Source organism: Pteropus vampyrus, unplaced genomic scaffold, assembly GCF_000151845.1.
Source record: "Pteropus vampyrus isolate Shadow unplaced genomic scaffold, Pvam_2.0 Scaffold116, whole genome shotgun sequence".
In the NCBI taxonomy this organism is placed as follows: Eukaryota; Metazoa; Chordata; class Mammalia; order Chiroptera; family Pteropodidae; genus Pteropus; species Pteropus vampyrus.
This window is the reverse complement of record NW_011888897.1, coordinates 4,454,684-4,481,996: the sequence shown is the minus strand read 5'-3', so window position 1 is coordinate 4,481,996 and position 27,313 is coordinate 4,454,684. Positions and strand designations below refer to the sequence as shown.

At 34.3% G+C, this 27,313-nt stretch overlaps 1 protein-coding gene across 1 annotated transcript in view; it reads right to left on the bottom strand.

Moving 5' to 3' along the window:
- Positions 1-27,313, bottom strand: part of CFAP54 (cilia and flagella associated protein 54) — a 243,160-nt gene that overhangs the window by 184,471 nt on the left and 31,376 nt on the right. The window contains exons 10-19 of the mRNA XM_023534023.1: positions 23,039-23,220; positions 22,792-22,954; positions 21,778-21,863; positions 19,766-19,900; positions 18,589-18,739; positions 16,399-16,475; positions 10,722-10,850; positions 10,242-10,368; positions 6,485-6,571; positions 6,271-6,392 (exon numbers count right to left, since the gene is read on the bottom strand). Coding sequence (XP_023389791.1) covers positions 6,271-6,392; positions 6,485-6,571; positions 10,242-10,368; positions 10,722-10,850; positions 16,399-16,475; positions 18,589-18,739; positions 19,766-19,900; positions 21,778-21,863; positions 22,792-22,954; positions 23,039-23,220 — 1,259 coding nt within the window. The remainder of the gene's footprint in view (positions 1-6,270; positions 6,393-6,484; positions 6,572-10,241; positions 10,369-10,721; positions 10,851-16,398; positions 16,476-18,588; positions 18,740-19,765; positions 19,901-21,777; positions 21,864-22,791; positions 22,955-23,038; positions 23,221-27,313) is intronic.

Genomic DNA, 27,313 nt, shown 5'->3' with positions numbered 1-27,313 from the left:
AGAAAATCCTTGATTTATGTAAATCATATAAATTTTATAATAGGACTCAAGGTAAATTCTAATGCTAGCTAGAAATTAAAATCCTAATTTAGTGAGCCAAATCAATGAGCTGCTAATATGATTCCATTTGTAAGAAAGTGACTAGGGGTTTCTAAAGGAGGTTTCTCAGATAGAAAGGAGGAACTATCACCAGAAAAGAAGTTCCAAAAAAATCAAGAAAGAAAAATTCCCATGAAGCTAGCTCTACTCAGTTATGACAAAGAAAGTGCTATCAGTGTGGACATGAATGTTGCCTATACTAGCAATGCTCTAGAGCAGCGGTCCCCAAACTTTTTGGCACCAGGGACCAGTGCTCCTGTGAGAATCTAGTGCCTGATGATCCAAGGTGGAGCTGAGGTGGTGATGCTAGCACTGGGGAGCGGCTGCAAAGACAGACAAAGCCTCACTCGCTCGCTTGCTGCTAGCTTCCTGCTGTGTGGCCCAGTTCCTAACAGGCCACAGACCAGTACCAGTCCACTGCCAGGGGTTTGGGGACCCCTGCTCTAGAACACCAAAGTACTGCGATCACACAACCTAGACAACCACTTCTTAATTGGAAGTCAAGAAGAAATGGGTTTTCCATGACATATCAGATTATGGAAAATAACTGTATCCTCACTCTTTCATTGGCTAGCACAGTGCCTGGCAAATCAGAAGGGCTCACTAAACTTGAAAGACGAAATGAGCCTTTACCTATCACAGGGAAATAATCAGCCAGGGAACCTCAATGGAAAAAAATTCCTACACCAATTCTCAAGGGAAGTAAATTCTGGGTGTTTTTTTCAGTGGCGATTTGTGCTATAGTGTGCCCCAAAACAGTAATACTGAAGTCCAAAATACTACTGTGTGAATGTCATTCTCTCTGCCTATAGTTTCCATTACAGAAACTGAGACCTGCTTCTTTTCAGAAGTTACTCAATGCTTATGAGGGTAGATTGACATTAAATGCATCTGATGATGGCTTAACACCCACAGTGCAGCAAAATACTTATGGAAAGATATAATGTAATCTTAAAGGGCATGATTAAGATATATGTAAACAACTCTCATAAGGCTGCAATGGTAAAGTGCCATATTTACTACTTGTCTAGTAGATCTCCCTGAGGTAAATTCTGGGTTCTTGACACTATTATGTACATTTAAGAATAAGATGAAAAATAGATTTAGTCATATCCAAGAATCTTGGGAATGAATATTGCTGAGAATAAATTATACAATTTATAATACGAATATAAGAGAAAACAAAATGTATAGTTTGATAGAGAAAAATATACATAAAGTGCCAAAATAAAGTTCTGATATCACAAAACAGAATGTTCCAGAGTGCTTAAAGTGGAAGACAGAGTAGTAGTAATAATACTAATGGCTAACATGACTGCTTTCTCTATACCAACCACTAAGCATTTTATATGCATCATTTAATCTTCCTAAGAACCCACATTTTACAGAAGAAGAAATTAAAATGTAAGAGAGCATAAGTAATTTGATAGCACTAGTCAGTGGCAGAACCAAAACTCTAATCCAAGACCCTTCGACTCCTAAGCACTATGATAAATTATCACAAAGACGAGTTAAAAGAAGTGTGGAAAAATAACCCGATGAACTTTCCCACCAATAACCTTAAAACGTTTAAAAGAAAAAGAAACTAAAGTGTAAATATGCTTAAATCTTCTGTCAGTAGTTTGAAGGCTGGCAGTCAAAACACGATCTCATGGGAGATGTCAGAATCAGAAAGGGTTTGTTCTTAATGAAGAAGACTTCAGCATGGAGTAATCAAAAAGAGCTGAGAAGATCTCTGATCAAAAAAAAAGTTAGTTCACATGTATTCTTCCCAAAAAAAGCAAATCGAATTGATTTGACTAAAATGCTATAAAATAGGAGGAAAAAATTACACTCAGTAATCCAAATACTGCTAACATAGTTAATAGAGTGGTATTTAGGGGCAATCGAGATATAAATTTAAGGAATATTAAAGGCAGGAGTTATTAAAACTTCTAGTGGCCTGTGCTTATTAGTTCTGGCTGCAATAGGGCCATAAAATTAGATTCTGTGTCAATTGTAAAAAATAATCTACTAACTCATAATGTTCCTTTGCTTAAAACTGAAACAGTATTACTGAAATTTGAAACTGTTAAGATCATCTCAACTAACGATTTGCTTAGGTTCCAACAAATAATATTAGGAGAAAACTAGACAGACACATCAGTTGGAGTTCCCTGCAATAGAAGCAACAGGAAAACCAGGCTGAGACCAAAGCAGGTCTGTAGAGGCAGGAGGGTCTAGAGATCAGGACACAGGCATTAGAATGAATGAACACTAACTGGTTTGAGTCTTTTTATCCCACGACTCAAGATTCAGATTCCAAAAAGGGAGCAACCAATTGGCCCAGCTTGCATCATCAGCCCTACTCATGGCCAGCAGAGAAGAAAGCTCCTGAAAAGTCCCACCTAGTTATATCTACTGGGGAAGAAGAAATTCCTCAAAAGGTGATGTTTGGAAGGGGACACAGATGCTAAACAGAAAACAGCAGTGTGTACCTCTGCCCTGGTAACACTTAGCATGTGGAGGGAGTAATCTTGCCTCTTCCCATTGAGAAGTCCCATCTGCAAAGGAGCTGAATGTTCAGCTGGTGGACTCTAAAGTTTACATTAAGAGCAATGATCATTAAGTCACATGATTATTTCTGTATTTGATCAGAAGTAGACGACCAGGGACACCTTAGATGGTTCTAGGTGTAATCCATTAAAATAAATCTGAGGTATAATGTGTAGAAAGCCAATATGGTCTTCTAGAAATCAAATAACCAAGGAAAATAGGAAAAATAAATCCCCATAATCAAGAAGAAAGTCAGTCATCTCACTTGGAAAGCTAACAGTTTATAATAAAAGTTGTATCCCTCATTTATGGCAACAAGTTGTCCACCGTTAATTGATTCGTAATAACACAGACACCTGATGAGATTTCTACAAGATCAGGAAACTTTTGAAAACTTACAACAGGGTATGAATTATTTAAGAGTTCTGAAAAGACCCAGGCTTTTCAAAGCATTTTATGGTATCAGGTGACTTATAACTTACTGATTTGGGGATAATTTTATTACAAGATCATGATAATGTAAAACATTCTGTAATATAAAATGATTGCCAAGGGAAAGAAATTTATTTGTCTTCTTTAAGGAAAGTTTGGCAATTATTTGAGCCATAATATCCTTGTTTATGAGAGTACCCTGAAGACTGATCATTAAGCCTTAACTCTTGGATAAAAAACTACCACTGAGGAGTAGAGGTGGTTATAGAAAATTTTTGAACTTCTAAATAAATATTCAACATATGCTAGTTGGTGAAAATCCTCAAGGAGGCCCCCTCATAAAAAGTAAGATCTCGAAATGCATGTCATGAGTCAATCATCAGAGGATACTATATTTACAATTTTTCTTAAGTTAAATAGTTTCACTTAAGAAATAGAAGGAAAATACACCTACGGAGAACATGAAAACCAGACTTCCCACATGTCCAGTATGTTCCTTAGCCTCAGTGATAGGAAGAAAGAGACTTAATGGGAGTGGGCATACTGTGACAGTATAAAACAAGATTGAGTCACAATAAAACAAAAGAGAAAAACCCCAGATGTTTTACTCTCTGCAGGCTCTGAGAGGCCACAAGATTAGTCCTGAGAGAAACAGTTCTAAAAGAAAGATAAGCTTTATTTGCCAAAGAAATAGGACTGAGTATCAATGTCCTTTAAGTACGAGACAGTAGCGAGTGGCCACAGAAGCATCTGCTGAAGAAATGTCTCCTAACAAAGGTCAGAAGTCTTCCAACAAAGGTAAGACTCTACTTGGCCTTGAAGTTGTCCAACACCACCATCACACTCCCTCATTTAAATGCTGGAAATTGAAATGTAATGCCAGGACAGACTTCTCCACCTTAAACACTGATAACATCTGTCCACCGAAATTTTTAAACTTCTTGTGAACTAGACTCTATTTTCTCTAGGTCTCACTTCTAAGTATCCTCTTCTGACACCCCTTTTGCCCCCTTGCCATTGCATCTGATCTTCTGTCACACTGAATGACCTACTGGACTACAAGTACTCTGTGACTCACCTTTCTAGGCTTTGAACCTGTGCAACTGTGGTTCTCTCTGCCTGGAATGTCCCTTCCACCTTTTGTCCTCTTCTTTCTCTGGCTACTACTGCTTAACTTTCAATATTCAATTTCACGACATCTTTCCTAGATGTTTCCTTAAACGTTCCCCACTATTGGGTTAGGCACCCCCCTGATTAATTCCCCTGGCACTCTTGCAATTAAAGCATCTATAACACTGACCCATACTTACTTACTTATTTGTCTATGTTCCCATAGGCTAGATTTACCTTGAAGTCAGGGACCACGAAAAGAAGGCAATCTATCAATATGTTTTTAATAAACAAAGGATTTTTGTTTGTTTTTATCCCCTATACTCAGTATAATATTAGGCACATAGTCAGCTTTCAATAATTATTTGCCAAATGGATCATAGGCACTCAAAAATATTTTTTGGATGGATATAGTGATGGGCAGATGACTAGGACATGCTACATATCAGAAATCTTAACTTCTAATATTCTACTTCATGACCTCTAAAACTCATCCTTATAGCTCTCTCAGACTCTGATTTTCTGGTCCCTGACCTCACAGAGTTGTCCAGTCTCCTAACATCTCCATAGCCACCAAGTCTTTAAGTGCCTAGATGGTATCATTTCCTTTCCTACTCAAACTGTACCATTTTTAGTCCAAAATTTTAACCTATGCTTTCTTTAAAAAGGAAGAAAGAACCAACCCTATACAAAACTCTGTGGTCACAAATATTCTGTTGTCACAACTACTAAGAATACTACATCAGGATAATGTCATACCACCATGCAGATGGGGCCCCATTAAAATTCATAGTCTTCATCCTCAGCTAGAACTTCATCATGCTGGTCAGTCTTTTTTAACTTGGAATTACCTCCCTCATCCATTCCTCTCTACTCTCCAATCATCACCTCTCTGCTCAGTCTACTTATCCACCCTCACTCTCTATTTAACAGATATCTTTTCCTCCCACTTTATCAGATGATTGGGGTAAGAGGGCATTCTACTCAACTCACTGCCTCCACACCAAAAGACTTAATTAAATCTATATTTATTGTCTATGACCATGCCAACCTGAATGTGCCCCATTTCATTTAATCTCAGAAGCTAAGCAGGGTCAAGCCTAGTTAGTACTTGGATGGGAGACCATCTAGGAATACCAGGTGCTGTAGGTGTAATAAATAAATGAGTGAATGAATGAATGAATGAATGAATCTATATTTATTCATCCCTCCTTCCTTTCTATATCAGAAAATATGGTATCTGTCCTGCAGCCAGCCCTCCATTGAAGATGATTCCTTTTATCTGTGTTTTCAATCTCATCCCTTGTCCTAGGACTCCATTTTATGTATTTATGTATTAAACACTCTCTCCTATCTTCAATTTCTCTCTTTTTTCTGGCTTTTCATTCTTAGCATATGGATATGCTAAATTTTCTCTCTTAAATGCTTTTTAACTCTGTATCCTCCCCCTAGCATTGACCTATTTCTTTCTTTCCCTTATCAGCCAAGCTATTTTTAGCATTATTCTTTACCTCATCATGTGCCATTTACTCAGCCAATACAATCAATCTTTTGTGGGTGATATATAGCGGGAAAAAAAAAAAGAATTCTGTAACTTGAAATGTTATTGCCCTCAGGAATTTAAACTCTAAAATGACAAACAATGAATTAGCTAGAAGACAGAACAATTTTCAGAACAAAATGAGACAATAAGGTAACTGATCCATAAATTAGCTATATCCATCTGAGAGAAGGTACCTTAGCCAATGGATTTTAAGTATTTTAATTTCATAGTAAGAAATGCATGATGCTAGTACGATGTCACTTAAATTCTAGAATTTCCCTTATTTTAAATCTTCCTGATTTTATTTGGCTTCCAATGTTAAGTTGCCCCTACAGAGAGAATCTCTCATTTCAGGATTGCTTAGGACTGGAGATACAGATTATTTCCCCTGCTCAGAACTATTCCACTTCTCAGAGGACTAGATATGGTGAACCTGTAGGTTCATAATCTAATGTTAAGGGCAACACATTATTTTTAGCAAAGGAAGATAAATCATTCATTTTAACAGAGATTGTATGTCAAGACTAAAAGAAGGAATGATATATTGTTACCGTCAAAAAGTTATGTGAAGATGTAGAGGTTGCATCTTTCTCAAATATTAGAAGAGCTTTCTGCATCAAGTAAATAGCTTTGGATAGCTTATTCTTCCTTATTTTATTCATTACACTTAATTCTGAAAAAGTAAACAAACATTTTGTCAAAAAGGTAACATAAAAACTATCTTCAAAAAATTTTAGAAAGATGGGTTATTCTCATTTTAATTACCTGTAAAACAATCAGTGCTTCCAGACTGTTTTAGCTTTTCTGGAATTTTGGCAGATATATTTTTGCTAACTACTGGAGTCTGCAAAACTGAAAAAGAAGATGGAGATTGCCATTACAATTAGGTTGTGTCCAAGAAAGGAAATATTTTCTAAACATTAAAGAGTAAGTATTTGTAAAATTTTTGCGTCCTCTATCATATCTTTTTTTTTCCATTAATACAAAGATATTCAAACAAATCTATTATAATGTGGTTTTATTGTCAAATCTTATATTGGCCACTTCTTGTATTTGCCACAGTACACCTATGGAATATGAATCTCAAAACTATAAAAATGATTTTTTTCTATGTCATCTTAAATAAAACTATCTTGAAGACTGATAAACAGGATCCAACCTACTTTTGTCCACTTTCCTTTTCATAAGCTTTTCACACCTGCTCTATCCATAGTCCCTGCAAGAGCTCTGGGTACCATGTAAAGACTTCCACTCTCCTCTAGCTGTGACTGATGAAATGAAGGCCTGCTTCAAGATTTTCAGCTAATGCACAAATTACTGCTAGTTGATTGTGGGCAGTGAGACATCCAGGTATACAGTTGGAACTGACCATCATTCGTGGTCCAGGAAAGAAAGGAAGCTAAATGAGGGAGAAAAGGATAAAGGTATGTATGCTGGACCAGGGAGATGAAGAATGTTGCACTGATTTTTGATTTTCCAGGTCTGGTGCTCAGGAGACCTGGCAATATTTTGTTTCTGTCTTTGGAGGTATGTGAGGGTTTCTGCAGAAACCATACAAGAAACCCCTTTTACTGAAGTTTAATTATTTGAACTAATACATGTCAGTCACGATGGGATAGTGATTGATGAAAAGATGCCAAAAGACACCATTAAAGAATATGATTTCTCTAATGGAGAAGGATAAGGGAATTTATCTGTATGGAGATAATTATCATTCTCTCGGTACCTAGGGTATTGTATATGCTAATTAAGCTATAGCTCTCATGATTATAATTACTGGAGATAAGATGGATGAGATTGCAAGAAAATTCTGAATGCTCAATAAAGATAAGTCATATTTAATGCCACTGTCGTCAACAGGCAACCATTGTAAAGTTCTTGAATAAGAATGATGAAAGCAGTTTTTAGGCAATATTAGTCTGGCAGCAGCAAACAAGAGTGAACAAAGACAGGAGGAGCAAACTGATCATCTGCGTTAGGGTGGCAGTTCAATAAAGCAGAGGAAAAATCCAAGGAAACCTAGAGATTGCAAAGGAATAATAAGTGAATATTTCATTTAAATTTAAGGGCAAGTCTACCAGTGATATCTTTAAGTGGTCTCTGATAAAAACTCAGAGAATCATTTGGCTTTCAAAGATTTACAGATGACAATTAGAGAATGACTTAGTAACTCTATGAATAAATAAACCCTACCTACTGAGAATCATGAGCTGGTTTTCCTAAAGAAAACCTGATCCATATATGCCATTTACATTTTGAAATATATTCCTGATCCAAATCTTTTTAAACTAACGTTTAAGGTTATTATTCTAAGTGACCTAATTTATGTATTAGAAAAACTTTATCAAGTTTTTAAATTTATTTATGACACAGAGATATTTTAATTATTTGCATCCCTCCACACAAAGCATGTTTCTTTAAGAAACAGTTTTTAAAACAATGTAATGTTTAAAATAAAATGTAAAAGGATAAAATTTAAAAAAGGAAATTTTATATAAATAAAATGCAAACACAAACAACTGGTCCTAAATGTATATCAAATTGGTAACGTAACCATAAAAAAATTGAACGTAGTCTCTGATGTGTGATATATTCTAAATATGAAATGAACTGCAAAGAAATCCTGAATTTACTCATTAGGTTTTCTTGTTAATAGTGGCTTGGTTTAATAATTTTGAAAGTATTTTGTTAATATGGTAGGACAAAGCAAATGATTTATTGCACTGATATTGCTAGGAACCAGAGTTCTCAACATGGGAGAAGGGAAATATAAAAAGGAAATGCAGGACATTGGACTTTCAAAGTATTGGACTTTGAACTGGCAATATCAGAAAGAACTAGTGATATAAATAAGTGTATATTCTTATCTCTATTGACAAAAAGGAGATAGTTGACATCCCAATAACAATGAGCACTCCTAACTCACAGACTTTAGTTTCTAAATATTGTTTCTTACCAAAAAGAACCAAAGATCCTTAAGAAAATGATGGATTCCAGGTCAGTCTGGGATAGATAAAGTATAAGGTAGGTCTAGAACATTTTGTTTGGCAGAAGCAAGAAATTGCTCAATGAATAATGGGACATATCAAAAGAGCACAGGATCAAGTTTAAGGCCTACCACTGGCAAAATGTGTGACTTTGAGCTTCAGAAAGAACAATGAAAATAACTGATTTTAAAAGATTTAAGAAAAAAGAAATCCAGTCCATAGTGTAATTCAAAAAATTAAAAAAGAAATAGTAGGAACAATTCTTTTTTACAAAAGGATATCAGGAAATAAATGTACCAAAAACACTTCATTTAGAAAATCACCATATGATCCAGCCATCCCACTTTTGGGTATATCACCAAAGGAAATGAAAGCAAAATCTTGAAGAGATGTCTGTACTCTTATGTTCACTGCAGTAGTCACAAAAGCCAAGATATGAAACAACTTAAGCATCTGCTAATGGAGAATGGATAAGAAAGATGTAGTATATATACAATGGAATATTATTCAGCCATGAAAAAGAAAGAAATCATGCCATTTGCAATAACATGGATGGACCCCGAAGGCAATATGCTAAGTGAAATAAGTCAGACATGTCAAGAGTAGTTTGAATTTATCAAAATTTAACCTCAAACAGAATAGTTTTTAGACCTAATGATATTAAATATTACTCTGAAACTCAAGTAAATATGTTATTTGTATTACCGTTGGCACCTTTTCTTAACATGTTTTGATCTCTTTACCTAATAAGGCAAGAACAACTTAGATCCAACTCTGTCCTCTGACGTTGCTGTCAGAGATGTCTTTCTCAGTTTTTCATTAGCTTCCAAGATAAAATATAAACCCTCTACCCCTTCAAGATCTGCCTATGATCTACCTCTCTAGGTTTATCTGTGTCATTCCCCAACAGTGCTCTTTACCCAGGCTATAACAGAATTCCAGTTCTTGATTGTACCATACCATTGTTTGCTTCCACCTTGCTAGAGGTTATTTTCTCTATCCAAAATGATGGCCTCCTTTCAATCTTCTTCATAAAGATAATATTTACTAGCTTTCTGGTCAATTATCACCTCTTCCAGGTGAAAGTAGTCACCCCTGACTTTCTCATCTAATATATTCTCCTCTGTGCCCATAATTAAAACTCTGAGCCCATTTATATTACATTTAATAACCTCAATTGTTATTGTTGGCTTACTTATCTAGAAGCCCAAAACTAGAGGCAATGTCTTATTTGCACCAAGCCTAATATGGTTCCTGGATCTTGCTAGGCACCAAATATATGTTTATTTGAATGAACAAAATTCTAACAACTGAGTATATAGCTCAAACAATTTTTAAGAAGTTTAGCTATTCAAGGTGTAAAAAGATAATGAAAAGTATCTGTTGATAATAATCAAAAAACTAAGAAAAAATAATAAAATTTATCTGGAGCATATCCAATTAATAAGAACATAATTTACAAAATAAATAGATTCTATACTTAAATTTGTCCTAAAATTGATTCAGAACAAATTATTCGTTTTGATAGCTACTACCTTGCAACTGGTCAAGAAGCACAACAGCTACTCGGTGCTGAGCTTGAATTAGTTCAAGATGCAAATCCATGATGAAATTATTAGGTGTGACTGGTTTGGAAATATCTCTATCTGTATCACAGGTGTACTTTGAAAGAGATGAAGTAAAAATAAAAAAGAAACAATTACCAACACATACTAAAAGTAGCTCTATCCTATTAGCACTAAAGTTATCATTTTATTCTCAGTCATTAAATTTTGCTCATTTCTCAACCCTTTGCAATCTGGCTTACACACAAATAAATCTGCTTTTCAAATTCCTCTTCAGTGACAAATTCAAAGACTCCTCACTCTTCTTGATTTCTTCTGGGAAGAGGGGAATGAATATACTCCTAGCTTATGAGAGAGAAGTCACCACAAAGTATGCTTTACTTATCTACTTGCAAGCCGGCCCTTCTCCTAATTAACTAAAACTTTAATATAAGAGTTTCCCATTCTTACCTTGGCATAATAATGATCAATCACTGATGATCCATTTGGCAAAGTAGTTAACATGCAATGGAAATTTATTCCACCAATTGCTTTGTCAAGAAGTTCGTAAGCCAAATATAACTGTTCCAAAGGTTTTTTCTAAAGTGATTTTATAAACAAAAAATTAAAATTAAAATTAAGAGAAAATTATATGAAACATTTCTAAACTTCTTTTAATAATTCAAAACCAAATAACAAATTTAAATAGTCTATCCAATGTCAACAATATTATATTTCTTGCTAAGTGTATTTGTCTTTGATTAAATATGGAGTACTATTAATAAAGGTTATATAATAAATACATTTCATCATTTTTCAAATATTAATTAAACTTTTCACAAAATCTTTTATGGTTTTCAGAATTCTGATTATACCAAATGTGTAGGTAAATTTTTAAAATATTACTCATTTGTCATTTTCATATACTTTATTTTGAAAGTTAATTTTTTTAAATCTCAGAATCTCTGAGCTCAAAATTCAGACTTAGAGACCCAATGATCTACATTGTGATTTTCAAAAACTAAATATTTTTAATGTAATTATTCTACATAGAGACAAATAGAGAGAATAACATAAGCGCAACCAGCTTTGTTCAAACTTTCTAATTTTCCACATTTTCTCCAGAAAAAATTTAGGAAATTTCCTATCCACAATGACTTTCCTCTTCTCTGTCCCTAGAGGTAGCCATTGTCTTTAAATCTGGTTTTACCATTCTTTTGTGTGTTTTTAAACTTTACTACATGTGTCTGTTAATGATATGTAATATTGCTTTGCATATTTTTAATTCTCTCATAAAATTCTACAGTTTGCTTTTTTTCACTCAATCACATGTTGCTGAAATTTTTCATGCTATAGAGAAATCCTGACTGACACTGAATGTATCAGTCAAGGTTTGGTTTGAAACACAAAATGACTAAATATTCCAAGCAAACAGGAATGTAATACACAGAGCTAGAGGAGTCTATCACCATTGGAAGGCCTGGGGAGCAAAGGTCAAGAAAGCTGCCATTGATATTTTGCAGCATGCAGCAGCCTCTGAGAATCTAAGAATCTAGGAGGTGGGTGACAACAACCTAAAGAAAGTGAATTACAAGAGCTTGCCCATCAGGGCTAATCAATTCACATCTTCCATCTGCCACTGCAGAATAAGAACTTTCTTTTTCCTCCTGCATTACAAATTCATGCAAATGCCTCTCATTAGAAGACTAACCTAGAGCCATATGGAAATAAAATGCTGGGAACTATAGTTCCAGGTTTTCTCCCTGTAAAGCAATAATGGCAATGATGCCAATAGGACTCTAGTTCAAGCCCACCCTAGTTCATTCATATTCACAGCTACAATGAATTGTTGTTACCTAAGAAATATGTCACAATTTATTATCCACTCTTCTGCTGATGGACATTTAGACTGCTATTATTAAAAAAGTGCAATGCATTGTACTTGTCTGTGAATAAATATAAGGTTGATACTTCCTTTACAGTTCTCAGACCTTTTTTTTTTTTTTTGCTTTCTTTTTGTACTCAGTATTCTAAGACCTCTAGCACATGTTGAACAGAAGAATGACAGATATTCTTATGTTGTTACATCAGTGTAAAGGGACTGCTTTTAATTTTTACCATAGGTATAACACTCATTGAAGGTCTTCAGATGATACCCTTTATGGGATACAGACGTTCTCTTCTATTCCTAACTTGTTAAGAGTTATATTTCAAAAAGACAGGTGTCGAATTTTGTCAAATGTTTTTATTGCATGTCTTTATCTCGTGAGGTGGTCATATTTTTTTCCTTTCATCTACCACATCTGCTAATGTGGTATATTGCATTATACATTTTTCTAATGTTAAATCATCCTTGTATTCCTGGAATATACACAATTTGATTAAATATATCCATTCAAGATACATAATATATATATATATATCATCCCCTCTCTTCTTGAATGGAAATATAAGATTCACAGGCTTAGGGAGGTTTTAGAACAACTTGACTAGTGTAAATTCAAATAACAGACCTATGTGAGAACAGCCCTAAGATTATAAATCATTAGGAAGAGACTTCTATCCACTCTCTCAGCACCCATTGAGCTAACTACCTACACAAATAGGCAGATTTTTTTCCTAGTCTACCTTCTCTCAAGATGGAGTCTTTTATAGGTTCTGACTTTATATGTGAGTCTCAGTTCCAAGCCCACATCTTTCATGTACCCGAGCTTCATCTCTTGTCCCTGGATGGCTGTTAATCTAAGCATCATTGTAACTAAGCCCATCAACCTACTGCAGCATCCACTCATAAACTTACCATTCTGGTTTTCAGTTTCCTCTCTGTTTTGGCCCCTGAAATTTATCTCACTTTCTTGTAAACTCTACAATGTGCTTGAGGATATTTGTTTGATTCTGTCCAAAATTTCTAGGTGTTTTGTAGTAAGAGCGTTTTCAGATCACCTAGTTTACTGCTTTTCCAGAAACAGAAGTCATTAAGGATAACTTTTTAACATGAAAAAGTTTTAAAGTCCTGACATGCACTCACATACTATCGTCATCACCACCACCACCACCATCTTTATCATCATCATCTTCTTCATCACAGCTAACATTTAATAAAAACATGTTTCAGATACTGAGCTTAATGCTTTATATAGATTTTTTTTAATTTCCATAGTCCTTTAAGATAATCATTATAATTTTATAATCTATTTGTTGAAATAGATTATGTATTCAGTAAAACTTACAAATAATGTTTTTATATAATCACAATAGCACCTCACATTTTTTAAATAGTTGCATGTATATATGCAAGATACACATTTTATCTCACCTACAGACTCTGTTAGGTGAGCGTATGAATTTAGGACTGTTCTTACAATAAATTATCACTCCTCTCCCCACTTCACTCCCCTCCACATGGGTCTGAGACCCTAAGTGGAGATTCAGTGCTGTATATAAATATAAGAGAAAAACTGAACAGCTACCACATTCCAAGTACTGGTTTCCACAATGTTACCAATATCTCGTTTAAACTGTATAACTAAAATAGTTCTGGTGGAATAGGGCTATTGTCATAACTTGACAGATGAAGACACTAACATTAAAACAGGTAAAAATTGTTCATTCAAGATCACACGAGCAGGCAATATCAGATTCCGGACTGAACTCCTGGTCTCTCAACACTAACTGCTGTGGCCTTAGGCCACATCACTGAATCATTTCTACTACACCTACTTTTATGTTCTAGTGTAGCTGGGAAGGTTGTATTGCACAATTTTAGGGGGTGCCTTTTACACTGTTGTCATCACAGACTTGTATATTTATTTTGACAATTTCCCATCAGATGACAGTATATCATCTTGAGGAAAGGGTGTATTTTTCTAATTTAAATAATAGTAGCAATAGTTCATAAATGATCTTCAGTTTCTTTGTTGTGGGAAAATCGCCACCTTCTAAGAAATTTATTTCGTTTAGTGGCTTTAGTTCCCATCACAAGGCAAAACCTAGCACTTTGAAACTTTCACTAGACTTCCTATCCTATCCCTGCCCTATGAAGCCTCAGGAAATAAGTGCTAGCCCATTAAGCCAACAACTCTCATATTCTTGTGTCATAAAAATCTACTTGGGAAACTTTTAAGAGACACATACCTGAATTATGAACTTTTAAGAAACTCACACCTGAAATTATGATTCAATATTTCTAGAATGGGAAATAGGAAGCTGTATATTTGGCAAGCACAGTAAGTAATCCATGAAAAAAACCACTGGCAGACAGTTATTATGCCTCCTCAATCTCTTAGGCAGTTCAAACATTCTGTTTTCAATTTAATATTTCTCAACTCTAGCTCTCTTCAAAAGATACAATATAGCATAAAGAACTCAAAAATTGCATTCTCTGAAACTTATAATTAGAAAATAGACATTCATTTCAGAAAGTAATTTCAGAATGACCCCCTAGTCCTCCAGTGCATTCATATTCGATTAGTACCCAGTTTCTTAGGACTTGTATTTCTGTGCATTAGAAAAATATGTTTTCTATAAATATCCTGAAGATATCTTTCTATAATCAGGAGCCAATATAGCACAGTGGCTAAACACCTGGACTTTAAAGGCAACACATCTAAGTTTAACTCCAATTTCTGTGCGACTCTGAGCAAGCTGGATGCAGTAGTGAAAATAAACACTATGACTACACAAATCAACTTGAGTCAGTTGCACCACCACAATACTGAGATAAAAAGCAAGCTGCAGAAGAATACACACATTATGACAGCACTTATATAAACTGAAAAACAATACTCTCTACTGCCCAAGAATACATACATACATAATGAAAGTACAGTACTAAAATGCCTGGACTTTATATCACTACATTTAGAACAGCAGTTACTCCTACGCAGGGAGCTGAGGGGAAGCGATGTGATCAGGAGGGGTTAGTGAAGGAACCGAGTTTCAACTGTTTTAATATTAACAATGTTTTGTTTTCCTTACACCTGGTAGGTGGGGAAATGGGTCATTGTTATAATAGTCTCTATCACTTTATATCATATATTTCAAATTGATTTTTTCAGAGAAAATATAGTAATCATGAGGATTAACATTTAGCAACAGTAAAAGTGCTGATAATATGATGTTAAGGAAAAAAAACACCAGAAGGCTATTATGTTAAAAAAAAAAAAAAAGACTGGGAAAGATTATTTTTAAGTAATAATATATAAATATATAATTAAATTATTTTTTTCTTCTAATGTTTGTATAATTTGTAATCTAAAATTATGGCTTTCGAAGTAATCAGGCAAACCACAAGATAGATCACTGGCTTCGTCTCTAAAAAAAATATTTTCAACTGCAGTCTATGTCCTAAGTAAGTATTCTCAAGGTTATAAAATGGGTTTTATTCTCAAATAATGGAACACATGAGATTCTATCCCCTTCCTGAAATACTACAGTACTCATAAGGAAGTTAATGCCTCTGAGAAGTCTTACAGGTAGAAATCTATTGTGCTTACTCCAAAGTCACCCAAAGCTACTTGTCCATGGTGTCCTTTTTCTAAAGCCTACTGGCATCACATAGGACAGCTTGTAAAATGCTATTCTAGTTCCTGCCCATAAATAAATGTTTTTTATATATCTGAAGCATTCATATCAATAGAACAACACAATCCATGATGTACAGAAATAATTCAAATATTATAAGAAAAACACAGTCAAGAAGAGGAATGGCCATTTACCTCTCTTAACTCCTTTTTTCTTTTAAGCTAATGCTCACTGAGAATTTGCCATGTGCCAGAGACTGTTCTAAGTGTATTTTAAACAGATAATAACTCATTTATATCTGTCAGAGGCATATGCAAAGTAAGATATCTCTGCTCTATAAGTCTATGAATCACAACACATTCAAAATATCAATACTAATGTAACTAAAAATCCTTTACAATACTTTATCTAGCTTACTTTTAAAGCTGATTGAATTTTTTTCCTAAAGCAAAAGCAAAAGGTAGAAAAATGTCCCTGTAGTTCTCAACATATGTGGAAACCATAAATTCTCAAATTTTAAATATTAACGATTATTTCTATAACCATTATACATTTACAAATTTACTATTATTTGAAAAATTGAAATTCATGTTTTAAGTGTATTTTAAAAAATATTTTGTAATACCTTTAATATTGGAAGAATTTCCTGGCCCCCTTTCAGAGTTCCAAGGGATTCACTAATCTTTTTTTTTACAGATGCCTCTGAATGAAAATAAAGAGAGAGAGAACAGGAAGAGGAGGAGGAGGAGGGAAGAAACAAGAGGAAAGAAAGAAGGATCAGAAGAAAGAAGAGGAGGAAAGAGAAATATGAAAATATAGTAGCAAATCACGATCATAAAAAACTTATGCTAAATTGGTATTCTTTTTAATTACCCATTATTTAAAAAATGATTCAACATTTTAGAAGTTGACTTAATACCATTTTCTTCAACGTAGATAATTTTTTATATAAGTTAATTTAAAAGCACCTTCCAATGCAGCAAACCAAATCAAGACTCTTAATTAGCAACAAGGTAACATTATGGTAAAGAGATTGGCCTTCCTTCCATAAAGTCCATTAAAAGCATTCAGAAAATAAAAGTTAGAAGACATGAATTTAGACAAATATCAGAGATGGCTGCTTTGAATTACAGGAATATAAATAATAAGTATTCATATAACAATGCTAGTTTCCTATTTTAGAATTTATCCAATAATTTAAACTAAACTTTATTACTTAATACACAGCCTAATAAACATTTTGAAGCAGGTTGCCATAATTAATATACAAGAATGACTTGTACTTTATGTTTTATGTGCCAATAAGGTGATGAGAAGAACACCGTTGCAAAGTTATAAGAATTTATGTATCTAAATGAGGACAATCCCTCATTACATAAATGTAGAAGTTTTCAAATTTATTGGATTGTGCTCCAATATTGATTAGTTCTTTAGAAGTGAAACATTTTAACAAAAAAAAAAAATCAATACAATAAATTGTATTTAGCCCATGTATAATTAAACAGAGTATAAAACAGAACAAAACAATAGTCTCCCAAAAGTAACTAGTAAACAGAACAATAAAATTGAATGAGACAAAGACTTTTTAAAAAAGTAATCACTGGATCTTTTGCTTCCAGTAACAGATAATCTGGAAAAAGTCTCCTGGCTAGCAATAACTAGAAAAACTGGAAAGTAGAGTTTTATTTGCAAGCCAAGAAAATAATGAAAAATCAACATCGGGCCAGGATCTTGGGAAGGTAGTATCACCCAGATCTTGGGAAGAGTGCCCAGAGAGTATGGAATGGCATCAGAGATACTTTTCCCGCTGGGGACTTTGGTCAAGCTGAGAAGTCAAGTGGTACTTTTCACAGCTTTGAGGGACTAAAGCAACAGAGATTGGTATACAGGGCCCACCAAGGGTGAGAAGCCAGAAAGGGTTGCGTCCTAGGGGTAAGGGTAAACTGAAAATAGGTCTTCAGAGAGCAGCTAGGCTTCAAATTATCTTAATGTCTCAAATTGGAATAATGGGATCTGGGAATAGTAGTGCCTTTGTGCATCTAGTAAAAGCAAGTATAAATCTTCTTTGGAAGAAGATAACATCATTTAAGGCCTCGAATTATTTCTATAAAACATTTAGACAACATAATGTCTACCATCCAATAAAAAATAACCAAAGTAACCAAATAGCTAATGAAGTAAGTTCTTCAGTGAAGAATTCAATATGATAAATGCAGAAGGAATGACAGAAGTTTGAAGCCCCTTCTGGCTTCTCACCCCCACTTCCTCCAGTAGCTTTTAACCAATGACATGTAAAAGTTGTACAAATACAACCTCCCAGCTCTCTGAAGTATGTTCCGTACAGTCTCTGAGGAGTCCCTCATGGGAGCAAATCCTGAACTTACCTAGCTAGCTTTTTCATGAACTTACTGTACTTTATATTGGCTTCCTTTCCTTCTCTGTCTCACTTCGCTCCACCACTTTATTTCCCTGGATAGTGTCCCAAGTAAACTACTTCACTCAATTTTCTGTCTCAGAACCTATTTCTGTGAAACCAACCTAAGAAAAGGTCAGGCTGACAACACCTGAACTCACTGATAAGTCTTTACATCACAAAAAGTGGGACAAGCAGGCATTACATCTATTTAGTTAAATCTATATTATTTCTATATCTAATTATAAATCATCAATGAAGCATGATATTGAAATGCCTTATTTCCATTAACAGAATCTATCCTATATTCTAATGTATACTTGTATATTCGTGTGTGTGTGTGTGTGTGTGTGTGTGTGTGTGTGTGTGTATAATTCCATCCTTTTTCATTCAATATTTTACCTAGAGATTTTTTAAATTTTCTTCTTGGGTTTCCTAAAGACTCCAATATTTCACTTAATCGTAATGTGACCTCTGCCACCACCACAATGTCAATGTCTTCCATTTTATAGGAGTGAATTATTTCATTTATCTGCCACAGAAGATAAACCCACTAAAAGGAGAAAATATACAGCAAAATCAAATTAAAGTATACAACATCGTAGAGTCACATTCTTCAAAACTTAGTACTTCCTTGAAATCATCTTTTAATTACATGAAAATGTCACACGGGTACCCCCTCCTTATTAGTGCACCTTAACTATAAATAAAATAAAGTTCAATGATCCTAATAAGATTATATTTAATAACCAGTAATGTTTATGTAAATTCATAAAAAAGATTTGCTTAAGCTTATGGACTGCTTATCTATAGCCATAATGAAAATTTTATCATGTTATTTTTACATATCAGTGAAGATTTTATGTATCAGTGAAGATTATCCTCAAAATTCTCATTCCCCTTTCTAAAGGGAGTTGTGACAATCACTATCAAAGTCCTCCTATACAATAGTGAGAAAGCGTAAGCAAGTGTTTCAGGTTCCACACTGGGTGCCTATATCCTCAAAGCTTAGTGCATAAAATGAGCCATCACACTTTGGGAACTAAGACAAGAAAACAATATTTATGCACCCATATCATTACTTCAGCAGAGTACATGATAAGATCATGTCCATGAATCCTAATGTAGCTAATCTCAGGAGGCCTCGGAATCACAGGAGACTGTTATTGCTAAAATATTTCCTATAAGTTTCCAGTTTATAATATTCACCTGTTCAACTTTTCTTTCCCATAAAAAGTTCTTTAAAATTGTCTAAATATATTACCTCAAGGGGAAAAAACTGAAGCTCCTTACTTATTTGTATTTTCTAATGTTAACTTTCTTAACAAATTTATCCAAGTCCATGTGACCTTAGACACACTATATTTATTCCTTCTTAAAAACCTGAAATGCCTCCTTTCTCCCCAAAACTAAATTGGAGTAGAAGTATTGGGAATACACTTAAAAGAAATGCTCACTCAGCAATACATTTAAAAAATGGTAGTTATGCAGGTGAATAGGGAAAACTTAGATATGAAATGTGTTTCACAATTTAAACTAGTAATAACAAAGAGCGTGTGAAAGAAAACAAAAGGAATACTTTATTAGTACTGATTTTCTGGGTGAACTTTGCATAGTCGTTTCTGGACATATTGATCCGCTGAATCCCTAATTTGCATTTCTGCCACAGGAACATTATCATATCCACAACGATTTCCTTATCAGGCTGAACATTCTGAAAATAAAATTGATAATGTAAATTGATAAAAATAATAAGATATATAAATATATAACATTTAATGTGTGCCAGAAAACATTCTAAGAGCTTTATATATACTGCATTGGATTGAATGTTTGTGTCTTCAGATTCCTATGTCGAAATTCTAACTCTCAATGTGACCCCTACAATCTCTGTCTCTTTTCACCAAGTGATGGCACAGCAAGAAGACAGCCAACTATAAGCCAGGAGGCAAGTCCTCGCCAGACACCAAATCTGCCAGTGCCTTGATCTTGGACTTCTCAGCCTCCATAACTGTAAGAAATAAATGTTTATTGTCTAAGCCACCCAGTCGATAGCATTTTTGTTACAGCAACCTGAATGGACTAAGACACATACCATTTGATCCTCATGACAACCGATGAGGTGAGTACTATCTTGTCATCCCCACTTTACAGATGATCAAGTTGAAGCACAAGAAGATTGTTTTCTTCCCCGAGATAAAATTAATAAAGAAGAGCAGAGCTAAGATTCAAACCCATGCCATCTAGCTAGAGACTTCACCCTTAAATACGCTAGGCTACTTCTGTCTCTCTAAAAAGAAAAGTCTCGAATATTTTTAGGCAAGTGTGTAAACCACTTAGTTCTATCCAAATTTGAAATGTTTATATCCTCTTTCTTTTTAAAATTCCTGTATTATAATAATAAAGAAGAGGAGATGAACAAGAAAGAGGAGAGGAAATAGGAGCTGGGAAAGGACACAGACCAGGGAAAAGAGACATGAAGAAACTAAACAGAATCTCACACAAGAATCAATAGATGATCCAGAATGAGTACATCTCCTGTCAAATCAGTTACTTGGCTTTTTTTGAAAAGAAAAATGAAGTTACTCATTATATCTGATAATGAGTTTATGATTAAAACATATGAAACTTTGAGCTCCTCTGGAGCAGCTCTAGGATTTAATTAGGATATGTAGCACCTTAGTACAGTGTTTTGGAACATAACAGAGATCAATAAATCTTTATTAAATTGAACTGAACTGAACTAAGATATGCATGATATTTTAAAAAGCAGATAGGTAAAAATTCCTTGCTTGTTTCAGCTTTGATTAAAATTATTTTTGGTTTAACTATCCCACTATAATCTAATTGTTTTTGCTACCGAATACCTTCCTTTTCAAAAATTAAATACTTGCCACAGGTTATAATATAATCCCATAAACCCGGAAGAGACAGAAAATATATAATAGTAGAACTTCTCAAATCTCTTATTGTGTTCCACTTACTTGAACAAAGTTAATACAATGCTCTATAATTGTGGTTTTCAAACTTCTTTATAACAGTAAAATCAAATTTTCAAATGAAATTCCATCAGATTTCAACCAGTAAAAAAAGTTAGGCTGTTACACCCAAATCTGGGCTCCTGAGGACTCTCAGAGAAGGCCTGGGGATCCCCGGAATTCAGTTTTAAAATCAGTGCTCTACTAGTTTTACTTAAACATTTATACCCACAAATAAGTCACTTCTAAATACTGGCCATTTTGTGCAAAGTGACTCTAAAGAATAAACAGGTTTTGTACTTACACACTGAAAAGCAGTATTTCATTAAGAATATTAACTCTTCATTAAAATCACTGCTTCATTTAATTCATTATTAGAAATATAGCTAGTCTAGAAATTTCCCAAAAAGAAACAGATTGACACCCAAAATGATAACAATAAAAAAAGAGACTTAAAATTATGTCAGGTTATAACTCAATCTCTTATTCTAATGATGAAAATATAGAGAATTTTGGCAAGGTGCAATTCTTGTGACATTTTAAATCTGACTTTAAATTCAGTATAATACCCTCCTATGATACTATTAAAAATTATCCAAAATAGCTATCTCACCTGGGGAGAGGTGCAGACACAGGAATACAAGGTTGCTGCCAAATGGAAAATGTCTTCTGAATATCCATAAGTCCTCACGGAAGTATCTCAATTAATAAAGGAAAATGAAAGAAAAAATCGATTATAAAATTTCAAACAGAAAAACCACAGAAACATAGAAATTCTAAAAAAAATAACACAAATGATAGCTGGGCAAATACTATGTTAACAAGGTACTTTACATGCTTCAAAATGGGCTCTCACTCAATTCAAATAGACTATTATCATGAATCTACAATCTATATGCCAACTATGTTCAAAATGGAAGTGAAAAGCCTTATAATATTAAATCATATGTAAAAGATGGCTGTAGAAATAAAAATAACAAAAATATCTATTCAGAAACTGCCAGAAGAAAAAAAGTACCATTATTTGTTAGAAATTATTTACTACAATTAAGCAGCTATATAATGTCTTACAAAAATGGCAAACCACTTTTTAAAATGGGATTAAATAATTCTCATTGGTCTGAAAAATAGAGGCTGCAGATTTCCAATTATACAAACAATAATTTGTAAGACTTAAAAAGTCCTAGAATGGAGAAAACTGCATGCTGGAAAGAGAGAGGAGATCACCAAATTTTCCCTTACCAAAGTGACATGATGGCTTCCGATTTACTGCCCTGCTGGTCTCTTACCAAAAAGGCAGCAGCTAAGTAGAGCCTCCTTCTACTCAAAACCACTTCTTGGAATAAAATCCATCATCCTTAAAATGCCTAGGACCCTGCAAGATCTGACGCCCACCTATTTCTCTGACCTCATCTCCTCCACATTCTCAAATTCTGTCACCACTACCAGTGTACTCCAGCCATACATGCCTGCTTGCTATTCCTTCAACAACCAAGCACACTCTCACCTCAGGACCTTTGCACTTCCTGCTCCCGCTGCCTTGGAAATTCTCTCACCTTACTTATAAAAAGCATATTTAATCAAATAAAATTATCTTAATTTTTCAAAAAGGCAAATAAATACTCACCAGGAAAAGCAATTTTTTTTTCATACAAAGCTGACTGTCCTTCTTTATGGTTTTCCAAAGGACAGATCAAACCTTTGTTCCTCTTTACATTGATTAGAGGTTCTATTGCAAGAAGAAGAGTTAAATCCTTCTCTGCTTTCTTTGACTCTGGGTCATCCTGTCTCTAGAAGTATATCCCACAAGTTAATTAGTAATCCAATGACATCTTAATCAAATAAAAACAAATTAATGGCTTTGCATATATTACCTGGAGAAAATCAATAAGCTGCCCAGCTGAAGAGTCAAATAAACTCCATTCCTCATAAGTAAAAGCTAATTTTATAAATTTCACAGCAGCATCCAGAGAAATAACATTTTGTTTTTTCATAATAAGTTGTAGAAGCGATGTTTTTGGAAAACCAAACATTCCATCTTCACCATTGTGTGACACTAGGAAAGAAAAGAGGTTTGAATGTCATTCATCCAAAGAAATATTTACTACATATTAACTATCAGACACTACCAGGCACTAGGGAAATAATAGAAAAGAACACAATCCAGGCCTTCACAGAGCTTACACTCTAGTGGGGAAAACAAGAAATCTTAGTGGGCAAATTCAGGGTGCCATGGGGACAAATTGGAAAGGCATCAAACATAGGCTCAGGATTGGAGAGGGGTCAGAGAAGGCTACTCATGGAATGCCAAACACAGAGTTAACTAGTCAAATAGGCAGCTAGATAGTACAGATAGAAAGCTCAAGAAAAAATATCTAAAACAGAGATATAGCTTTTAGAGTCATCATTATATAGCCACAGTAAATGATAAGATCAGCCATGGACAATGTATAGCTCCTAGAGCAGAACAGTACGAAACACCAACAAATAAGAGAAGGGCAGAGGGAGAATAGACAGAAAATAAGAATGTTTAGAGAGAAAGATGCAGTTGACAGCAACAAATGCTACAGAGAATAAAAAGAATAAAGCACTGAAAGGCGACCCCTGGATTAAGCAATAAGGAGGTTATCATGGCATTCTCAGTAGAGTACTAGGGACAGAAGACTGCTTATATACAAGAAGAAAAAATTGGAACAGTGAAAATAGACAAGTCCTTCAATAAATCTGACTATAACAAGAGGAAGAAATACAAGGAGGAAGCTGAAAGGGGACAAGAGATGAAGGGACAGTTCAAAGAGATTAGACTTAAAAAGCTAAAGAGGAAGAGAAGAAATATACTTTCCACTTTAATAAGAGACAATGGAAAGAATGAGTGCAGATGAACGTAAATTTTCAGGTTTGGGTGAAGGAAGTCAAGGAAATTCTCATCTGAGATCTTGTATTTTCCTTGTGAAAATAAGCCCAAACTGTGGCACACGTTTGTAAGAGCCCTGCCCTTACATGGGTGTGTGCATGCAAGCACGTGTGCACATACACACATCCTACGTTCATTTAGAACACAAGCTAAGGTCTCAGTCTTAGCTTTCACCCCTCCTTCCAGGAGCACATTACAGCCAAGTCAGCTGATATTCCAAGGCAACAAAAGGTAAAGCAAACTCATCAGAAAAGAAAATTAAAAGCACAAACACGTTAAAACAAAGACCACAAATGGCAACATCCTCTACTAGCAGAAGCATAAAACTGGAACAGAATGAACAACTTAAGCTTAATAAATATTCTCTCAAGGAAATAAGAGAGAATATTAGAAACATGAAGCAAAGATAAACTGCTGTAAAAGAGTATCGAATAGGTACTAGGTATAAAGTATATTATTACTAAAACAAAGAATTTAATAGATGGATAGAATAGAACAATGAAAATGAAAAAACAAATTAGTGATCTGAAAAAAAAAAAAAGATTAAGAAACCTTACCAGAAAGCAAAAGAAAGGAATAAAGAAATGAAAATAATAAAATAAATAAGATATGGAGAGTGGATGTGTTAACATTTACCTATGATGATCCTTGGAGAATTAAGAAAAGTAAACATAAGGAATGAAGAAGTAACGTGAAAAATTAAAGAAAAAATGTAAGACCTCAAAGTACCTCCTGTATTACTAGATCCACCCTTACACCCAGTATAATAAAATATAAGAACATCATAGGAAAGAGAAAGAAGTACAAGCTAAATCTATAAACAAAAAGATTTAAACTGACTTCTCAACACCATATTCAAGACCATAGAGAAATATCTTTAAAATTTTGAAAGAAACAACTTTTAAACAAAATATTATATCTGGCTAAACTATTTCAAAGTCCTTACAATTTTATTTAAGCAAAAAGAAATTAATTTAGAAAGAAGCAATGAATGGGAAGTAAGGATGAGGAAAAAAGCTTAATAAATGTATTTACTGTCTTAAAAACAATGACCAGGACTTGTACCTAGAACATACAAAGAACTTTTAAAACTCGACAGAAAAAAATAAACCATCCATATAGAAAATGGGCAAACAATCTTGAAGAGGAAGAGGATGTAAAGATGGCAAATGAAAAAATAAGCATGTGAAAAGATGTCTATCATCATTAATCATCAGAGAAGAGCAAATTAAAGCCACAATGAAATATCACTACACAACTCTCAGAATGGCTACAAAAAAAAAGTAGTAACACCAAATATTGTTGAGGATGAAATGGGATCATTCATACATTGCTGGTGGGGATGTAAAATGATTTAGTCACCCTTGGAAACAGTATGACAGTTTCTTACAAAACTAAATATGCACTTAGCATATTACCCAGCAATTATTTCTTGAGCGTTTATCCCAGGAGAAATGAAAACTCGTGTTCACACAAAGACCTGTACTCAGATGTTCATAGCAGCTTTATTCCTAATAGCCAAAAACTGGAGACAACTCAAATGTCCTTAAACAGGTGAATGGTTAAACAAACTGTGATACATCCATACCATAGAATACTATTCTGCAATATTAAGAACTGAATTATTAATGCAGATATCAACTTGGATACATCTCAAAGGAATTGTGCTGAGTAAAAAAACACACATATAGTCACCTAGTTTATGACAAAGGGATAGTCTAGAAAATGGAGAAAGGACGGTCTCTTCAAGAAATAGTGCTGTGCCAACTAGATATTATATGGAAATAAATAAACCTTGATTCCTACATCATACTGAGAAAAAGGATCCAAATTTAGACCTAATGACATTGGGGTAGCAGAGATTTCTTAAACATGACACAAAAATGGTTAACTATAAAAGATATTCTGATAAATTAGACAACATTTAAATTAAAAATTCCTGTTCCAATTAGAGGCTAAATAAAAAAGTGAATCAGAAAACAAAGAAACAAGTAAGCGAACCTACACTCTGAGCTTTGACTCTGGGTACAGGGGAAAATACTGTTCACAGAGAATCTATATCCACAAGCCACAGATTTGGGACTCGACTTCACACCAGAATATGTGTAACTTCAATACAATCATAGAGAGATAGCACTTCATATCTCTCAGACTGGCAAAATTTTAAAGTAAGAATACCAAGTATTGGACAAAATAAGGAACAATGGAAATTCTCATTCACTGCTCTTGAACATTGACTTTGGAAAGCAATTTTGCATTATCTGGTAAAATCATAGATATACATCCATGCGACATTGATTTCATTCCACTGTGAAGTATATACCCTTGAAAACTATATGAATCTATGTTTTAAGAAGCATGTACAAGTATGGTCTTTGCAACATAAAGTGTAACAGCCCCAAACTGAAAGCAGTTCAGATCCATTCACAGGAGACTAGACCAAGTGGAAGATTCATATAATGGAGTACTACAGCAGAGAAAACGAATGAATTATAGCTATGAGTCCTGGTATAAACATAATGTGGAATAACAAAAAGCCCAGTACATGCATTAAGATTCCATTTCTCTTGGTAGTCTTACCTATATTATAAAGATAAAACCAGAACCAGATCCCTACTGATTCACGTCCTACATCTATTTTGTAGGTTCCTCAGACCAAGAACTATATTCTATTCACAACTGTACCCTCAAAACCTAGGAGACTACTAGACATAAAGAGAATATCCAATAGATATTAGTAGAATGAATGAATAAATTTGGGATACAAAAACTAAACAAAACAAAACAAAAAGAATTCCTATTTCTTAACAGCTGCAATTAAGAGGATAAAAAAGGGAGCAACCAAATGGGAAAAGATATTTCCAATACACGTATTCAATAAAAGACTTGTATCCAGAATCTATAAAGAATTCCTAAAACCAATAAGAAAAAAAAGCAAAGGGCCCAAAAGAAAAATGGGGAAAAGATCTTGTTGGTTTGCAAACTGGCCCCCTGTACACAGGATCAAGGAGAGATCAAAGAAAGAGGCAGACCTCCAGATGGGTAGGTGGCAGTTTTAACAAACAAGCAAACTTACATACCAGGCTTGTCTTAGGCGGCTGCAAGACAAGTAGATCTCCACACCCACCCACCAAAAATTTATCTAGAGATCTTAACTGGAGTCTGTCACATATACCGTCCAGATGGTCTCAACACCTTACTCTCTCAAGGCTGTGTCCCTGAAATGGTTGTTCAT